Source organism: Amphibalanus amphitrite, unplaced genomic scaffold (assembly GCF_019059575.1).
Source record: "Amphibalanus amphitrite isolate SeventyFive unplaced genomic scaffold, NRLGWU_Aamphi_draft 000214F_arrow, whole genome shotgun sequence".
NCBI lineage: Eukaryota > Metazoa > Arthropoda > Thecostraca > Balanomorpha > Balanidae > Amphibalanus > Amphibalanus amphitrite.
In genome coordinates, this window is record NW_024881709.1 from 178,990 (window position 1) to 199,108 (window position 20,119).

Genomic DNA, 20,119 nt, shown 5'->3' on the forward strand with positions numbered 1-20,119 from the left:
GCTTCAGCTTGGACAGGGAATCTGCGAGCTTCCCGAAAAAAAAACGAGTGTGCGACCGTTCCAACACGTTGCGATTGATACCCAATTTTAGGGTCCGAGGTCAACCGGTGACCTGAGTTTAGGTGAAAGGGACCAAAAGAAGGGTCCGGTCTTCGTAAATAACTTCGCCAAAAAATGCTCGCAACATTGCCATGATAGTGCTCGTTATGCTCGGAAGCGTTCAATGTTTTATTCTTTGTTGAGGTAAGATCAAATTGGGGCTTGAGGTCAAGCCCCAATTTAGCCCCAGTCAAGCCCCAGTCAAGCCGAGCATAACGAGCACTATCATGGCAATGCTGTGAACATTTTTTTTTTTTTTTTTGGCGAGGGAGGACGGTTACGTCCGGGTATGGACATCAATTGATTTGTCATTTGTTTGCTCATTCTCAGATAAATCATAGGCGGCGGAACGGGGGGGGGGGGCACCGAGGCACCGTGCCCACCCCTTGTTTTTGCCATTTTTACATTAGCCCTATGGGCATTGCATCAGGAGAGAATGGGACTGAAAATTCGGCAGTGCCCATTGAAGGTGTTCCGTCGCTACTGAGATAAATGATTTATTTCCCGACTCGCTAGCCCGGACTCCCCCCCCCCCCCTCATGTGCTGGCATGTGCTGGCACCTTTTATTTCTATAGCCGGCGCGTTTCTAATCACAAGAAGTCTCGAAGTGCGCAAAATGTGCGTCGACATGCGAGCATTTCATTCGAATCGCCATTCTGGCTATAGTGGCTTGACCCTCCGTTCCGTCGTTTTCATCCTCAGGATAATCAAATCCTTCTCCTCCACACCGACCTCAACCCCAATCCGGGCTGGCCGCTCACTTTATCCCATGCGGGTAGCTCCACCCCAGGAGCAGGGCCGTACTGCTGGATGCGGTGACCATCAGGAGGCTGAGTGGTCTGTCCATGCGATGGACTCAGCACCGACCGTTCGCCAGGGAGCCCAATGTCTCCCCAAAGTAATTCCTAGCACATATAGGCGGTGGAACGGGGAGGGCACCGGGGCACCGTGCCCCCTTTGATTTTGGCATTTTAACATTAGCCCTATGGGCGTTGCATGGAAAGAATGGGACCAAAAGTCGGCAGTGTTCCCCCCCCCCCTTTAATTGAAGGTGTTCCGCCGCTGCTGTCCTAGCATCCTTCCGACTCTGAATTAGTCTCGTTAGACCGAAAGAGCCTAACCCTTATACCCCCCCCCCCCCCCAAAAAAAAATATCATGGCTTGAACTGGTCTCGAGAAAGAGGTTGGTTTCAAAGGTCATTGGGTCTGTTCGGTCATTTCAAAAAAGATGTTGCCCCGACGATCCCGCGCACCGGCACAGGAAAATGCCTCGTGATACGGGGCCGGGGATGCGAGCTTCAGGTGTCTTTTATCCGGTTGGCACGCCCTTCCCGTCGGAGGACAGAGGCAACCAACCAATCCTTACTGCATGCTGGTCAGGTCACACACTCGTCCTGATTCTCCGGCCCGCCCCTCCCTTCACTCATAGCCATAGGTACCAGTCGTGATGCATTTTGCACCTCTGAGCTCGCATCCGTATTCCAGAAATGTCAATTTAATCAACTGGTCATACGCTTGCCGAGTCGCCGACAGTTGGACGGGACATTTATTCCAAAACTGTGTCCTTTTTCATAAAGCCTGGAATTGTAGAATTGTAGTTGTAGTTTGTAGGTTTGTACTTTCGATTGTATAAATCTGTTTCATAAAGGAAAAAGTACAATCCGAAAGTACAAACTACAATTCCACAAACCTACAACTCACATTCGGCAATTATCAGCCAAAAAACTAGCAATCTGTTTCATAAAAAGAACGGTTCCTCTGATTTTGGGATTTCCTTGACGGAAAATACAATCGAAATCTACAACGCCCTAACCGTGTGTAGAATTTCGGAGATGAAGCATAGGAATCAGCTTAACGTTGCTAATAATTTAATTCAATAATAACCAATGCTCAGATACACGATATGTATTATTACTGAGCGAGAGAGCGCAGCGAGCGAAGCGAGGTCTTTTCAATATAACGAAAAAATCTCAGTATTGAGCCGCCCGGTCCGGCCCAAACAGTAACACTTTTGACGGGCTATAGTTCGTTTTTCTTAAGTTTGCCCCTCACTGTAAACGTCTTTTTGAACATAGCACGAGAATTGCTAGCTGAATTACTGAGAAAACTGGTTGGCGCACATTGATTTGACCAGATTTTACAGACGATCAATTTCATCAAATTTATTTACTATTTCACAGACTCTTAGCTCGTATTTGCCAATACCTACAGCCCCACAAAGATAGACGACTTCTCAGGAATTATGTCTGAGCTAATAAATAAATTGCACGGCGCTTAACATAACGTTAAATCGTCGGTGTTCAAAACTTATTTTTGAAAATATTATTCATATCTACAATACAGTGTGCGCTAACCAGTTTTCTCAGTAATTCAGCTAGGCATTCTCGTGCTGTGTTCAAAAAGACGTTTACAGTGAGGGGCAAACTTAAGAAAAACGAACTATAATATCTCAGCAACTGCTGGACCGATTGGCCTTCGGTCTTTTTTGTTGGGTAGTCCCATTCCTTCTACCCCGTAATTGACTACTCCTGAGGCATTTCAGAAACCCTCGTGGCACGTACCACCATAGGCGATGGAACGGGGGGGGGGGCACCGGGGCACCGTACCCCCTTTGATTTTGCTATTTTATCATTAGCCCTATGGACGTTGCATGAAAGAATGGGACCAAAAGTCGGCAGTGCCCCCCCCCCCCTTAATTGAAGGTGTTCCGTCGCTACTGCGTGCCACGTGAAAAGTCAAGGGTGTTCATTTTCAAGCTGTTTTGTAAAAGTAGTGATTTTGAGAGGCTCATATCTCAGCAGCCGCTAGGGCGATTGTCTTGCGGTAATTGTTGTAGGGTAGCTGCATCCCTTCTACCAAAGGTCGGATACTCTTTACCTATGTGAGTGGCCCCCACTGCATGTGCAAAAAGGAAAAAGAAGAGGTGTTAACTTTGTTCCCATTTCAATAACTAGGTAATTACTGGGGCGATTTCGCTGAAACTTGGCATACATGTGGGCGTCCACCTAGCAATGCATACCTACCAATGTGTTGCGGTTAGGGTGTTAGGGTGCACACCCTGCACGTGCGCACGAGCAGGGTGTGCCTCCAGATCTAGAGAACCGCTGGGCCGATTGCGCTCAAATCTGGTATACCAGATTTGAACCGTGTATACAACCATACAACCGTATATACAACCGTGTATATACACGGTTGGGGACCGGTTAGATAGAGTACCGTGCAAAGTCAGTTTGGGCCCTATATATGGCCTTGGTGTGGGCCTCATTTGCACGTGCGCACGTGCATGGCGTCACATCCAGATCTTGGGAATGGCTGGACCGCTTGCATCCGACTTTGGTGCACAGCTAATAAACGGTTGGTAGGGTGCCGTGCACATTGCACGAGCCAGTTGGAGGTACCCTGGCGCCCTGCACAGTGCACATGCAGGGCTCACTCGCTCGCTCGCTCGCTCGTTTTTCGCCCAAAAGGCACTTAACTGGTTATTTTCATCAATTTCCTGTTTATATATAACTTCATGTGTGCCGCATTTTTGAAAAAAATGCCGGCATTGAACGGCTCGACCCGACCCCCCTCGCTCCGGCTGACCCACGTCAATGTCGTTTTTGAACGGAAGGAACTAAAGCGCTGAAATTCGTAGCATCGTTCGGGCCTATTCATTGTTTATAATTCGACAAAAAGACGGCATTTTATCAACAATTTATTTTCCTTATTCATACGAACCTTTTATCAGTAGTTAGTCACTAGGGTGACCCGCGTGCTCCGCAACGCGAAAAGGGATATTTTCGATCGGCGGGTGTTCGGTTGTTCTTGTGTCGGTTGGGTTATCTATCCATTTCGGTCGATTGCTTTTTGACGGCTAAACGTTTTGGTTTGTGGAAAAAATATCCACCGCATCGAGGTGCCCGTGTCTGATAAGCATGCTTTCCACTTCAGAATCTGTCAAATGTGCTTTATAATTGAGGTGCGTAGTTTTAAGACAAATGAAAGGCGTAGATAATTTTCGCTAAAAATCGTTTTGCAGAGGTTTAAAACATTTATATTTTTAAGAATACTGTTGCTTGTCATGCAAACGTGATGATTGGATCTTGGAGAGAATTGAATGCTCTTTCTAATGATAGCATTTTCAATTGTCAAGCGTATCAGGTTAAGCAGCAACTCCCGTGTATCTTTTTAGTGGCACATTATGGACAAATACCATTTTAATTCAGCGATTTTTCCACATTGTTTTTGATCAATTAGCTGTCCACAATTTTTCCATGAGAGGCGGTACATTTCTCTTGGCAATTGACGTTGTTTCAACTCTCTCAGTCTGATGGTCACGGGAAAATAAAATAAAATCCAAAATCCGTTTAAAATGGCACTTTTTGAAATGAAATTGCCCTCACACTTGCACGTGGCGCGTGCCACCCCTGCACCGCACACTATTCGATTGCCCGTTCGATTCTCTACACGATGCTGTTTTCCCCGTGCCGATCGGGCGCACGGCTACCGAGATATTGCACGGGGAACGGACCCGTGTCGGGCAAATTTAGCCATTTTCGCCCGTTTTTGCCAGCCGATTTATACATGTAAAGTCTATGACGCGAATTTGCACTTTTTGGGCACGCGCCACGCGCTCGCTATCGATCCGATCGAGCCGAGACCGCTCAAAGGCACGTTGTCCATCCTTGTTCTATAACTTGCGCAAATTTCAGCGCGGTAGGTGCAACGGTGTGACCTGTAACCCGCGCTACGTAGCACCATGTCGCGACCTTCGTAATAGACAGAAACTACGCCCTCCTCAAATAGTAATATAGACAAGCGGCTGCGCCACTTGCTTTGCTGCGTGGTAGGAAAAATTGCGGCACCAGCCAATTTGCTTTCGAATGGTGTTTGATTCATGTCGATGTGTCGTCTAGAAGCATAGATATGGACGGAAATGTGAAGAGAATTTAAAAAAGAACTGTTCTGAGGGCGTTGGTGGATGAAATTTGGGTGATACGGGGTCAAGACGGGTCAAAGGGGTCAGCCCCGGTCACTTTGGGTCAGGCCAGGTCACATAGGTCACCTCTCGTCCGCTGGGATCAGCCCGGGCCACTGTTCTGCTTTTGTCTCCACCACTACCCCTACCCCTACCACTACCCCTACCCTACCACTACCCCTACCCCTACCCCTGTCCCCTACCACTACCCCTACCACTACCCCTACCACTACCCCTACCACTACCCCTACCCCTACCACTACATCTACCCCTACCACTACTACTACCCATACCACTACCCCTACCACTACCCCTACCACTACCCCTACCACTACCCCTACCACTACCCTTACCACTACACTACCCCTACCACTACCCCTACCACTACCCCTACCCCTACTCCTACCAACGCCGCTGGGTCATGTCAGGTCACAGAATAATTCGTGCCATTCCATTGCCCTTACTCGATTTTGTCGGAAATGGCGCTTTGTGGCAAATGTGGCGCATTGCGGCAAATGCGGCGCATCTGTACCTGTTGTTTGAACATGCATCTTGACACCAAATTACACCCATATCGGACTATATTTGACAAAACTGTGCGAGTTGCGGCGAAAATGACGCCCTGAGATAATTGTGGCGCATTGCGGCAAACGCGGTGCATTTGTAAACTCGTATCACAAACTGTTGCCATTCAACGAAAATCTACACAATCTCTCGCCACTATTTATTCAAATTAAAACTTGCCCATCCGCCAATGCGAGGTACTCGCCGCCGATCGGCATGCATTTAGTCCCCAAAGTTTGTCGACCCCGGCTCTCAATGAAGATCTACGAACCGATCAAAATTTCATTGGCGTTCTTCCAGCGCGCCCCACGCGCGAACCGTGCACCCCAGCGAGTCGGAACCTAGAAAAGGCGCTGACCCGGTCTATCACCTATAAGGTGTGCAAATTTCAACCCCCTACGATATACCGTCTGCCCTGTAGGCGAGTGGAATTGAACCCACTACCCATCCAGGATGATGCGCCTGGATATATTGCAGACGGTGCGAACTGCAATATATTGGGGAGACCAAGTGCGGACAGACAGACAGATGGATCCTGTTCAAATAGTAAGATAGACAAGCGGCTCCGCCACTTGCTTTGCTGCGTGGTAGGAAAAAATTGCGGCACCAGCCAATTTGCTTTCGAATGGTGTTCGATTCAAATCGATGTGTCGTCTAGAAGCATAGATATGGACGGAAATGTCAAGAGAATTAAAAAAAGAACTGGTCTGAGGGCTTTGGGTCAGGCCAGGTCACATAGGTCACCTCTCGTTCGATGGGATCAGCCCGGGCCACTGTTCTACTTTTACCTCCACCACTATTTACCCCTACCACTAACCCTACCCCTACCACTACCCCTACCACTACCCCTACCACTACCCCTACCACTACCACTACCCCTACCACTACCCCTACCCCTACCACTACCACTACATCTACCCCTACCCCTACCACTACTACTACCAATGCTCCTACCCCTACCACTACCCCTAGCACTACCCCTACTACTACTCCTACTACTACCCATACTCCTACCCCTACCACTACCACTATACCTACCCCTACCACTACTCCTACCACTACCACTACCCCTACCCCTACCCCTACGCCTACCCCTACTCCTACCACTACCACTGCCCCTACCCCTACCGCTACCACTACCACTACATCTATCCCTACCCCTACCACTACTACTACCCATACTCCTACCCCTACCGCTATACCCCTACCACTATCCCTACCACTACCCCTACTACTACCTCTACCCCTACTGGCTACTACTACCCCTACCACTACTACTACACCTACCCCTACCACTACCACTACCCCTACCCCTACCTCCTACCATGCACTACCACTACCCCTACCACTACCACTACCCCTACCACTACCTACCACTGGGTCATGTCAGGTCGTATAATAATTGGATTCAATGAGTATTTTAAAAAAAACATACTTTAAAAGTGCTTTTGGCACTGCTCCTATTCGTGCCTTTCCATTACCCTCAATCGTATTTGTCGGAAATGGCGCTTACGCGCTTTGTGACAAATGTGGCGCATCGCAGCAAACGTGGCGCATTTTCACCCGGTGATTGAGCATGCATCTTTGCACCAAATTGCTCCCATATCGGACCATATTTAACAAAACTGTTCGATTTGCGGCAAAAATGACGCCCTGAGATAATTGTGGCGCATTGCGGCAAACGCGGTGAATTTGTAAAATCGTATCACAAACTGTTCCCATCGAACGAAAATCAACACATTCTCTCGCCACTTTTTATTCAAATTAAAAACTTGCCCATCCGCCAATGCGAGGCACCCGCCACCGATCGGCATGCATTTAGTCCACAAAGTTTGTCGACCCCGGCTCTCAATGAAGATCTACGAACCGATCAAAATTTCATTGGCGTTCTTCCAGCGCGCCCCACGCGCGAACCGTGCACCCCAGCGAGTCGGAACCTAGAAAAGGCGCTGACCCGTTCTGTCACCTATAAGGTGTGCAAATTTCAGCCCCCTACGTCGTACCGTCTGCCCTGTAGCCGTAACAAATTGAACCCACTACACGATGTGCGGACACACACACACACACTCACAGACGGATTCTGTTTGAATAGTAAGTTACAAGCGGCTGCGCCACTTGCTTTGCTGCGTGGTAGGAAAAAATTGCGGCACCAGCCAATTTGCTTTCGAATGGTGGTCGATTCAAATCGATGTGTCGTCTAGGAGCATAGATATGGAGGGAAATGTGAAGAGAATTTAAAAAAGAACTGTTCTGAGGGCTTTGTTGGATACCATTTGGCTGATACGGGGTCAAGACGGGTCAAAGGGGTCAGCCCCGGTCACTTTGGGTCAGGCCAGGTCACATAGGTCACCTCTCGTCCGATGGGATCAGCCCGGGCCGCTGTTCAACTTTTGCCTCCACCACTACCCCTACCCCTACCACTACCACTACCCCTACCACTACCCCTACCACTACCACTACCACTACCCCTACCACTACTACTACCCATACTCCTACCCCTACCACTACCCCTACCACTACCCCTACCACTGCCCCTACCGGCTACCACTACCCCTACCACTGCATCTACCACTACCACTACCACTACCCCTACCCTACCACTACTACTACCCATGTTCCTACCCATACCACTACCCCTACCGCTACCCCTACTACTACCCCTACCACTACTACCCCTACCACTACCCCTACCACTACCCCTACCCCTACCCCTACTACTACTCCTACCACTACCCCTACCCCTACCCCTACTACTACTCCTACCACTACCCCTACCCCTACCCCTACCCCTACCTCCTAGCACTACTACTACCCCTACCACTACCACTACCTACCACTGGGTCATGTCAGGTCACATACTAATTGGATCCAATAAATGTTTTTAAAAAATCAGAATTTAAAAGATCTTCTAGCACCGCTCCTATTCGTTCCATTCCATTACCCTTAATCGATTTTGTCGGGAATAGCGCTTTGTGACAAATGTGGCGTGTTACGGCAAACGCGGTGCATATTCACCCGGTGATTGAGCATGCATCTTTGCACCAAATTACACCCATATCGGACCATATTTGACAAAACTGTGCGATTTGCGGCAAAAATGACGCCCTGAGATAATTGTTGCGCATTCCGGCAAACGCGGCGCATCTGTACCTGTTGGTTGAGCATGCATCCTGGCACCAAGTTGTACCCTTATTGCAGCATATTAGATAAAGTTGTGCAATTTGCGGCAAAAATGACGCCTTGTGACCAATGTGACGCATTGCGGCAAACGCGGTGCGTTTTTATACTTGTATCACAAACTCTTCCCATTGAACGAAAATCAACACATTCTCTCGCCACTTTTTATTCAAATTAAAAACCTGCCCATCCGCCAATGCGAGGCACCCGCCACCGATCGGCATGCATTTAGTTCACAAAGTTTGTCGATCTCGGCTCTCAATGAAGATCTACGAAACGATCAAAATTTCATTGGCGTCCTTCCAGCGCGCGCCACGTGCCAACCGAGCACCCCAGCGAGTCGAAACCTAGAAAAGGCGTTGACCCGCTCTGTCACCTAGAAGGTGTGCAAATTCCAACCTCCTACCCCGTACCGTCTGCCCAGTAGCCGTAACAAATTGAACTCACTACACGGCGTGGCGGACACACACACTCACACACTCACAGACAGACGGATTCTGTTGGAATAGTAAGTTAGACGAGGACTTGCGCAGCAACGACGCAGTGGCGACCCTGGGGGCCGCCTTCGTCTCCCTCCAGAGCCGACTGGCTACGCCCTAGGGCTGGAGGGAGACAACAACAACAACAACAACAGGTACTCGCCGCCGATCGGCATGCATTTAGTCCCCAAAGTTTGTCGACCCCGGCTCTCAATGAAGATCTACGAACCGATCAAAATTTCATTGGCGTTCTTCCAGCGCGCCCCACGCGCGAACCGTGCACCCCAGCGAGTCGGAACCTAGAAAAGGCGCTGACCCGGTCTATCACCTATAAGGTGTGCAAATTTCAACCCCCTACGATATACCGTCTGCCCTGTAGGCGAGTGGAATTGAACCCACTACCCATCCAGGATGATGCGCCTGGATATATTGCACACGGTGCGAACTGCAATATATTGGGGAGACCAAGTGCGGACAGACAAACAGATGGATCCTGTTCAAATAGTAGTATAGATAATAAGTTCACGAATAATATCTAAAAGTGAAGGATAAATAAAGGTATACCTAGCTATTATTGATATCAATATCTGAAAACATTATGCCTAGGTACTAGGTATACCTACCATCGATCGACTCATGTAACATTTCTTTTTAAACATAGCTCATAATCTTACATTAACATAGCAGTTTTTTTTTGCGGATAAAGTTATCTGGGTAAAAAGAGCAGCCTACGCTCATGTCCTATTTGTTTCCGGCTCAGTTTCTTCAACCAACACTAATGGAATGACCATGCACCTTCTCTTCAAGATGTAGCCCATTTCCTTTCACGCAGTAGGAAAGCTTGTATTTTTATTAGTTTTCACCCCGTCTCCTGGGTGGCTCCAGCCTCCATCTATTTGCTTCTCGCTTCGTCACAATGCTCTTGCATTTTGATTTTGGCATTTGATTCGCTGGCTTTCTTGTTGCTTCTTGCTTCACAAGGCTGCATTACTTATCAAATATTCAAGGCTCAAAGCAATTTGAGGTCACATAGCTCGTCGCTAGGTAATATGACGGTCAACAATATCCATAATAACCACTCTTATAACTCGGATAGGCTTAAAGGAAATAGTTCACTTTCACGAAATTATTTTTTTTGCAACGATTTATTATTTTTTATGTTCAAAATAATCAGCAAAGAAAATAAAACCTTTTTATAACAAAAGATTTTTTTTTCTATATTTTGATATAGGAAGAACTTTTCAGTTTCTGTAAGGCACACGCGATCCAGTATGAAAAGAGCATGGGTCCCGAAAATTCTTCAGAAACAGAGAAATTATCGCAGCCACCGGCATTTGGGCGATCTGCTCGATCTGATAATGTTCCCCTGAATGTCCTAATTGATCAGTACGAGAATTTCTCTAGAGTTCTCGTAGATAATTTCTCTAGTTCCTGAAGAATTTTCGGGACCCATGCTCTTTTCATACTGGATGGAAATATATGCAAGGCACACATCCTCAACGCAAGACACCTTTTTCGGGACGAGAAATAGAATATCTTTGCCTAGGGTGATCGTTGGGCTGTAAAAGCTCCTGATTTATGCTCGTCTCAGCCCAAGCTACGGAACTGCTATTCCAGTTCAAAACCCATGTTAAAAAGTGAACTATTTCCTTTAACCTAATACTTTTTCAGCCATTTTTGCATTATTGTCTGAATAATTCATGAAGCAGTCTTTCAAGAAACTAATGACTTGTTGGACTTACCCAGATACCAAATCTCGAAACAAGCACATCTTGAAATGATTGCAATGTTGAAAATGTTAACACTTTCAGCATAAAAGTTCTAGCTATGCATGTGCAAAGCGATGGCTGATCCCTAAAAGCAATTCAAGTTCTTTATCAATAATTATTTCTTTTAAAAATTGCAAAAAACTGTCAGCACACAATACGCAATTTGCAACACAACATCGAAAACTGTTGCAGAAGTTTTTGCTTACTCCGTTGCCATGGAGACGAAGCCCCGCAAAACTACGCTCCCGGATCGAAAGTACAATTCTATTGACGCCGCATGTCCAGGCTTTATGAAAAGTAGTAGTTTGTAAAATTGTACTTTGAAAACTACAAATGTACAAACTACAATCGGATTGTAGAATCTTTATGAAAAAGGACACTGGTGTGCTTTGAAAGGGCATACCTAATGAGTAATGCAGGTCAACACAGGTCATCCGAGGCCATGAGCTCGCTCAAAGGTCAGGTCAGGTGACAGGTCTCTATCCTCCAAGGGCTACCGTCTGTTCAAATGCTGATAAATGAGCTCTAGTCCCTTGTTTGGTAACTAAGGGCCAGCGGACCAACGGCGGACCGGAACATATCAACTTCGTGGATGCTCCTGCCACCTAGCGTCAATTGAATGTGGTAGAGCTTGCTGTCGCTGCCACTAGGAATCAAGGAATAGAGATGGATAATTTTGTAACACTTATAAAATTACATTTGAGATTGAGCCTTGATAACAAAGCTTTACAACAAGTTGTACAATCAAACCTTTGTTTTATTTAATGCACTGAAATAAATTTGTTTTGCAGATGATATATGTAAAGAATACAGCGCGCAAAACTTTGCTCCTCTAATCTATCACAAACACATTTTTGAAAGGAGTTTTTAAAACAGCTTCTTTTTTACCATCGTCTTATTTACTTTTGAGTAGGCGTGGAAAAACGTAAAAACGGCAGTGGAAAAAATGATCAGAAATGTGCACGCGGATGACGCATGCTGATGTCACGGACATGCCTTATTTGGCTGACCAATCAACGTCGAGGTCTCAAACAGTGAACCAATCACAGAGCTTCTTTTCATCCACGATCAATGCGTCACGAACCGGATGACGAAGCAGTGGCCCTCTGACGTGTTACGGGATCGTCCAGTGAGATCGCGGCAAGCTGGTGACGAGAAATACGTAACTGGGTAAGTGCTCAGCTGGGGCGGTGTGGCAGATAATCAAAATGTGACACTCAGGCAGTACCTGGATGTTATACCGTGTTGTGTGTGTGCTGTGAAGTAGCGTTGCTTCTAACGGAATGCCGGGCAAGATGGCGTACGTACGAAGCCTTTCGCAGGTGCATTGCATATTTTGTTCGTCTTAGCTTGTCTTGTCAACTAACATCAAACATCAACATCAGTGTCGATCAATAATCATGACGTCAATGGGCACGCCGAGAATTTCGGAGAGGATTTTTTCATTAGCGTTATGTTTTATCAAATATCAATATCTATTTTACATTTAAATCCATCATATCATAGTATTCTAAGCAGTATGAAACAGGATTAGGATTCCAAATGAAGTAAATCTGAATTCAAATTTAGATTTGACATGGTTTGGATTCACAATTTAGAGGAAGTTTTAGCCAAATTTAGCTCTTAGAGTAATCCTACTGGACTGGGACTATCACTGCAAGCTAGGGTGAAAAATGCCAATGCAATACTTGGCTGAAACAGCTTGCTGGTAGGCCTGTTAAAACACATCCTGCGGCTTGAATTGGATGTGGCAATGGAGCTCAGGCTTTTCAGGAACTCAGATTTTGATTTCAGGCTTTCTTACTTGGTTCAAATTAATCAGGCTCAGCTAAAATGGGATGAGCATTTAGCTTATTTTTGGTTGGCTATAATGTTCACTTTCCTAGTTTCCATGTGCTGAATCTTCTGTTATCAGATGATATTTATCACTGATTTGTAAGTGACTTGTATTAGTCACTTCTTGCTGGTAGATCCTTTTAGTGTTTTGTATAAACATTTTCTTCTGTTAATATTTTTCAGCACTTCATATTGTAGGTGTGTTGGGCTTTCCTGGTCATTTTGCATGACACCTACCTATCATTTATGTCCACTATTGAGCAGTTGGTATTCAGCTGGAACCCAGATATTTTGCATTCACACCAAATGCCCTCCTATTGTGCATAGTTGGGTTCCTACCTATAATGTGTGATTCACTGAGTGGGAAGGCCTTGTATTCATTTCAGCTCTATGCTCTTGGTTTTTGTAGCTGCTTTAAGGCCTATAGGTATACACATAATGTAGAATGCACAGCTAACATGCTGAAAAGCATGTCCAGATCCATCCATGCTAGATACCTATTCCTTGAGCAGGAGCTAACATCACATGGTACCAGTTGCCCTGCCCAACCACCTCAATTCTAGGGTTGTTTTTAGATACCCAGAAATCAGGATTTTCCCATTCTTTTAACTTAAGATGTTCAGTTTTTGTTGATGTAGTCTGCTAACAAATGACATGTGAAGGTAAATGTGAAACTTGCACTGTTATAAGGACAGGTGAAGGGAAAGCAAGTGTCCCATTTTGATGAGCAGATGTTATAGGCATCCTACTGTCCTTCATTACTGGCCTGTGTAGTGAGATGGGTGTCGGTTCCCCTGGCGCCGTCACGGGGCCACGCACTGTGGGAGGGGGAGGGGGAGGCGCCGGCCGGTGCCGGGCTACCACCGACGCCTGTGCCCCGCTGCCCCTGCCGCTAGGTATGGACTCCGCCGCAGCCGACGGACTGAGCATCGCGCCGGACACGCCCAAGGACGCGCTCGACGGCCAGGCGGACGCAAACAGTCCATCTGTTAGTAGACCACCCAATGTGCGGCTCATTCACGTGTCAATACCCAGTGTCGCCGGCGGACAGGTAGACGACACCGGCCGGCCCGGCCGTAGGGCACCCCTCGTCTCTCGGCTCGGCTTGCACTGGCATGACTAGCGGACACACCTGTCCCGTAGCGAACCGGCTTGGCCGCTAGAAACAACAGCATGTCTTCTCCGTTGATTTATCGGTAAAGGGATGCAGGCGGTAGCCCGCACTGTACTCTCCGGATTCTGGGTAGTGGTATTCTGTCGCTCTGAGTTGATTTGATTTAACACCCGCTATACGAAAACTATTTTGCCTAGTCACTCGCTGCCTTTTTTTCTAAGTATTTTCTGTTTTAAGCAGATACCCGCCTGCCTGATCGCTTTACTTCAAGTACCCAGTCCAAATGATCTCCCCTCCTTCATGGATTACAAAGTCACCAGAAAACGTCTGTTAAACATTCCGCTGAGAGCTTAAGAGTTACATCATGCATCAGTGTAATCTGTCACATAATCTGTTCCGTTTTCTGCCTCGATGAAACCCGAGATTTGGCAATTCCCGTGCAGTCCCGGAGATATTTAACTTATACCGTGCATACCAAACTATGACGCGATTTTGCCCTGCTTTGCCATTGTGCGATGGTTCGAACGCGGACGCCCCCCCCCCTTCCCGCGATGTGCCGTGTGTCCAGTGTGCGTGCAGAGATACTGACGGCACCCTGGCGGCGACCGCCGTCTTTTACAGAACCAGCCTTCGGTCATTCAGTCAACGCAGCCGGTCCAGTTCAGCAAGAATAACGTGATTCTGTTGAACAAGGCCGGCGTCATACAAACAGCACCCAACTCGAGCGTGCAGAGTCTTCAGGTAGGCAGCGGTGGTAATGCTGTGCCTGTTTCGGTCGCTATGCTAGTCCCTGGTCTCTGTACCGTATGTATGCAGGCCGCTGTGTGTGTACTGCGCGATATTGCGTCACTCCTGACAATGTGAAGTGTAAACCCGCCGGGCCGGGCAGCCGGAGGGACGGGTGGGGGTGGGGTGGGGTGGTTAAACTCGTCGGCGGACTACCCGACATTGAGTGGCAGTGGTCGGTGTGAGTGGAGTGGAGCGGACAGCTGCGCCGTCTCTGTCGGATCGCACACACACAGTTGTAATCCGGTGATCAGTGATTGCGGTACAGACTACCGTGATCCTTCGTAGGGACCGTAACCTACACCTCCGCCCACCTCGCTCCCCCTCCCGCCCCTGTCGCTGCGCGCCCCTCCCCCTCCCCGCCCCCTCCGACGGTAGTCCCCGACACGTGCGTCAGCGTCGCAGCCGACGGTGACGTCACGAGCGCCGCCGCCGGCAGGTGGTGGACGCCGAGTCGCTGCCGGCACAGTACGAGGACGAGGCGGCGCGTCGGCGGCGCGAGATCCTCACCCGGCGACCCTCCTACCGCAAGATACTCAACGAGCTCGGCGGCGGCGAGATCTCCGAGGACAAGGGCGACGGGGACGTGGACACGCAGGGCGCGGCCAACTACCAGGGCAACGGCATCATCAAGGGTGAGTCCGAGCCGGAGTCGGTGTTGGAGTTGGTGTTTCAGAATTGAGTAGGGCTCTTTGTGCATTTGTGGACCTATGCAGGGAAGGATTAGTGTTTGGTTTTGTCGCTACGACTGGGAAGTTAAATCCGACTTGATATTATGCCTTCTAAATTCTAGGCAGGTTTATGCGATTTATTATAGTGTTTTATATTTCAGTCACAGAAATATGTAGGAATTTCGTTAGTAACTTCGGTTTACACGGGCAGATTCGTTGCGTTTTTTCGTCGTTGCTCCAGTGACTGAACGGACCGACCGCCCCCTCGTGTAACCCGTACCGTGTTCGATCTGTACCGCCCCACTTACCGCCCCTCTCCGCCCGCGTCTGCCGCAGTGATCCCGGCCAACACCATTCAGATCTCGGGCGCCGACGGTGTTCAGGGCCTCCAGACGCTCAGCATGAGCAGCGCAGGCACCGGCGGCGGCAACACCATCGTCCAGTATACGCAGGGCGATGGACAGTTCTTCGTGCCCGGTGAGAGACTGGCGAGGCTGGGAGAGCGGGGTAGAGGAGGGAGTGAGGTGGCCTGCCGGGAAATGTCAGGTTTGTTAGGTTGGACGGGCCGTCACCGTTGCGCAGCAGGGACTGGTATTCACCTGTCGGGGCGGACCGGCCGGCCGGAAGTCCCAGTGACGTCACCACTGCTCGTTAACACGATGTGATGACGTCACTGGCGACCCGGCTGGGCGCTACTGGCTGGCGACTGCCGCGCCGACCGATCCCCGCGGCCCTAATGGACCCGCTTCCCGGAGTGGTCCGCCCCGATCTGCGGGGACCGCTTGGCATCATACGAGCCGCCAGTTTCATTAATTCATACCGGTGTCCGTCTATTCATGCGACACTGGATGTCCTCCCATTGGCTATGTGTGTGGGTGTTGGTGGTAGCCGTAAGTAGCAAACGGCTTGGCGTAGGTTTTTTATGATCATCCCCCTGGGACCTGTTTCCGTCCTCTATTTTCTGTGATCTGTTTTCCGAAGTGACGCGTCTGTTCCTCCGCTCCGCAGTGTCAATCCCGGTGACCGGCAGTCTGAAGCTGGACCAGGGCAGCAGCCAGCACATGGTCCTCACCTCCTCCGGCGAGGTGGTCGGAGAAGAGGTCACCAAGAAGCGCGAGGTGCGGCTCTTCAAGAACCGGTGAGTGCCGCGGCCGGCCGGCCAGGGGACGGGACGGCTGAGATCGTTACCCATTCGAACTCTGACATTCAGTAGTGGATGGTGTTTGAGCTGCACGGCGACCGCGGCTGGGGAGGTCTGACATTTAACTCGGCTCAGCTTCCGGAGGGATTTACGCCAACTGTTGCGTGGTTTCTACCATTACCGATGCACACGCTTCACTTGGCAGCTGAACTTTCCGAATACCATGAGAGGTATTACAATATTATTTTTAATGCTGGGGCGACTGGTTGAATGCGTCACCGCTTGTAGTTCTGGCTTTTCCTGCCAAAATCGACTTTCAATCCTGACGCTTGTTTGCCTCAAACACGAGGACCGAGTTTTATATCTATTTGTGGCGCTAGCGCAGTGGACAGTTAAGGTTGACGTTGTCAAGGCACAGGTTCTTTATTTAATGAAAGTGTCCTTACTGGTTTATTGCTGCTTGGCGTTCAGATGTAACGTGACGAGTTGTGAGCTGGCGATGATCTGTGTTGCTTTCTTGTACGTTGTGCTGTGTTGTGTCCGGTGTGCTATGCTGTCGTGTGCGATGTGCTGTGTTGTGTGCTTTGTTGTGTGCTGTGTTATGTGCTGTGTTGTGTGCTGTGTTGTGTGTTGTGTTGTGTGTTGTGTTGTGTGGCGAGTGTGGAGGTGGGGTCGCTAGGGACACGCCGAGGTAGCAGCGCACTGAAGACCCAGCAATGCCAAGCCGTTCTCCGCTGGCTAGTGGCTTCTGTCGCTCCGAGCTGTAACTAGCTGGGTCTGGTCCGTTATACTATTGTGCTCGGCTCGGTTATAGTTATGTGCTGCATTTTTTCTGTGCTCCTTTGTGGGTAGTCGTTTGATACATTGTCCTTTGTTCTGTAGTCGTGTGTTCCGTAGTCCTGTGTTTCATAATTCCATGATGTGTAGTATAGGTAGTAGTCCATTGACTAAGAAGACTGCGGCGCAGACTGCCGGACGGCCGCTCGGGTCACACTACGACCTGTGTCGCGATAGGACGCTCTGGCTTCCGGCCCTTCCGACCGACCGGCCGGCCGGCCGACCGAGCTGGGAGCTGGTTACGCAATAGCCGGTCGGTCCGGCGTGTCGGGCTGGCTGCGCGGCTGTCAGGGAGGGCTGCGCTGCAGTCTGACTTCCCCCGGCTGGCGCGAGCTCAGCAAGGGGGAGGTTGGGTGTGGAGCTGTTTCGAGTCGAGGCTGTCTGGGGGTTAATTGGTGCCTAGTTATGGGACTGTTTGGTTGTTGTGTGTCGCTGTGGCGTGTCGTTTGTTGTGGGAAGACGTCATTGTTTATCAGCTGCCAGGCAGTTACGCTGCCGTTCGTAATGTTCGTGCTCAGTTTTCGGGTTGTTCGGTTATTTGCTCTACAGTTCTTCGACATAACTTGGTTTCGGAAGCGTCCGACACACACCCACACTGCCTTTTAGCACACGGTCTAGTGAATAGTAGATCGACCCCATTGACTGCACCCATCCCACCGTCGACGGAACATTTGGCCGGCTGCCAACTGGCGCAGCCAGCCCACACACTGGCGCCTGCCGGTCAGCGGATAACTGGTGCGTTTCCACTCGGCTGGACTGGCGCTGGGTGGGTCAAAGGGTCAGTGTCACGGGCGGTAACCCCGCGGTCAGCTGCCGTCCCGCCCGCTCGGTCCATGGCCCGATGTCGGCTTTCTGCCCGGTTCAGTCCGGTGCAATACGTGCCGTGCCGTGTTTCATGTTCACCGAGCGAGCGACGAGGGTACACGTCACGCCTCCGGCTGATTTCACGGGCTGACGTCATGGCACCACCGCCGGGGAGGGGGGGGGGGCGCTGTGTTCACCGGGCTGCCGACCAGTGACGTCACTGGTCGTCCTGCACAGCCCCCAGGATCGACCCCCTCCCCCCTCCTGTGGTGGCTGACGTCACCTGCCGTGGAATGCCGGCCCAAATTTGCCGGTGGTTGGGATCGACGGAGACGGTGTTGGTTGGGCAGACCGGGCGGGCACGGCCGCTCCAACATCCCGGCGCACCGCTGACTGAGCGAATACCCGTAGTTTTCGATCTCTGTGACCCTGAACGGCTCACCGATACTCGACCTCAGGCTCCGTGGCTGGGCGGACTCTGGCTCCGTGGCTAGGCGGACTCTGGCTCCGTGACTCGCCATAGGACACCCGAAATAGTTAAGTGGGCCTCGGAAGGAGTACTAAGGACGCGCGGCGGCGGCGGCAATGGAGCCGGGTGGGAGGGGACGTGACGGACTTGGGGACCGTTCAGAGTTCAGACCCACCGACCCTATCCGGTCCAATCGGCTGAGCTGCCGCGGCCCGGGACGATCCGCCGGTTTACGACCGACTCTCGGCCGGCGGCTACTGATAGGCTAGCCATCAGACGACCGGTTTAGGGGCCTATCTTCACGTTCGATGATGATCGAAGTCTGGGCTGAGATTTGTTTACGCCTGGTTTTGGGGTGTATGACTATGGACAGTCTGTGCGTTTGTCGTGTTAACATTGAGTGGGCGATTTTGACCATCTTTTCGTAGTATTTGAACGAACGCTTTGACCATTTACCCTCTCGAATTATGCAGCACGCGTGTCCGACCCTAATTTCGGCCTTTTGGCCGTCGTTTCCTATTGACCAGCTAAATATCGCTTTGTCTGTGCTGCGCTTTCCACCGGCCGTGTCTGACCGTATATCTCTTCTTTCAACAGGGAGGCGGCGCGCGAGTGTCGTCGGAAGAAGAAGGAGTACATCAAGTGTCTGGAGAACCGAGTGGCCGTCCTGGAGAATCAGAACAAGGCACTCATCGAGGAGCTCAAGTCGCTCAAGGAGCTCTACTGTCAGAAGAAGCTGCCGTGAGCGGTCGCCGGTAGACGGGCACCTGATTGACGTAATGTGGCGGTGACTGTGTGGCTTCGCGCGCTGGGAGGACCGGCCTGCGAGGCCCGCTCACCGTACCTGAACTGCGAGAGCCGGCCAGCGGCGACCCGGCCGCACGCGCCGCTCGGAATGCCTTGAGAGCCGCTGTGCCGCGCCGGACCGCCGCGAGTCCGGTGTTGAGTGTGATAGCCCGCGGCCGAGCGGCCCGGGTGACCGGTATGTGTGTGCATGTGAGGCCCGCGGTGGAGACGCGTTCCAGCCCACCCCGCGGGGGCATTACCTTCCTGGGGTCCACGCCGGCCGCCGACCGCCCGGCCAGGCCGCAATCAAAACGAGCGAGCGAGCGCGGCCGTGCCATCGCCGACCGGGCGGCCCGCGCGGCGGCGCCCGCCCCGCCCCTCATCATCGGCGAGCCATCCGTTCTTCAGAGTGTTCGTGTATTTTGTATCATCAGCTGCGTGTGTTCACAATACAGGGGGCGGCCCGGCCGGCCGCCGAGGTGGAGACTGCCACTGACGCTGGGTGACGACAGACGTGCTATCGGCAGACGCCGCGGCTGCCCCCCCCCCCCCCCGGACGGTAGATAGGCGAACAGGGACTCGTGGAGCCGCAACCCTCAGGCTGGCGGCAGACGTTGTGGGAGCCA

General features: G+C 50.5%; 1 protein-coding gene across 10 annotated transcripts; it reads left to right on the forward strand.

Annotated features, from left to right (window-relative positions):
• Window positions 1–11,896: 11,896 nt before the first annotated feature.
• Window positions 11,897–19,977, forward strand: LOC122385300 (cyclic AMP-responsive element-binding protein 1-like). 10 transcript variants are annotated; one of them, XM_043373463.1, is made up of 7 exons: window positions 11,897–12,219; window positions 13,782–13,873; window positions 14,621–14,740; window positions 15,225–15,420; window positions 15,793–15,933; window positions 16,465–16,594; window positions 19,305–19,977. In XM_043373463.1, exons 2-7 carry the CDS (start codon window positions 13,784–13,786, stop codon window positions 19,450–19,452), a joined length of 825 nt encoding a protein of 274 aa, XP_043229398.1. In that variant the 5' UTR covers window positions 11,897–12,219; window positions 13,782–13,783; the 3' UTR covers window positions 19,453–19,977. The 10 variants fall into 10 exon arrangements, with proteins under 10 accessions (XP_043229398.1, XP_043229392.1, XP_043229396.1 ...); XM_043373457.1 differs by having other exon boundaries at window positions 12,118–12,219; window positions 13,782–13,936; XM_043373461.1 differs by having other exon boundaries at window positions 12,119–12,219; window positions 13,782–13,891.
• The last annotated feature ends 142 nt before the right edge of the window (window positions 19,978–20,119 follow it).

Coding starts and splice junctions, on each gene's coding strand:
- LOC122385300 (XM_043373457.1), top strand. CDS start 13,784: ATGGACTCCGCCGCAGCCGACGGACTGAGCATCGCGCCGGACACGCCC. Junction 14,741..15,224: donor CGAGCGTGCAGAGTCTTCAG/GTAGGCAGCGGT, acceptor CGCCGCCGGCAG/GTGGTGGACGCCGAGTCGCT. Junction 16,595..19,304: donor GTGCGGCTCTTCAAGAACCG/GTGAGTGCCGCG, acceptor TTCTTTCAACAG/GGAGGCGGCGCGCGAGTGTC.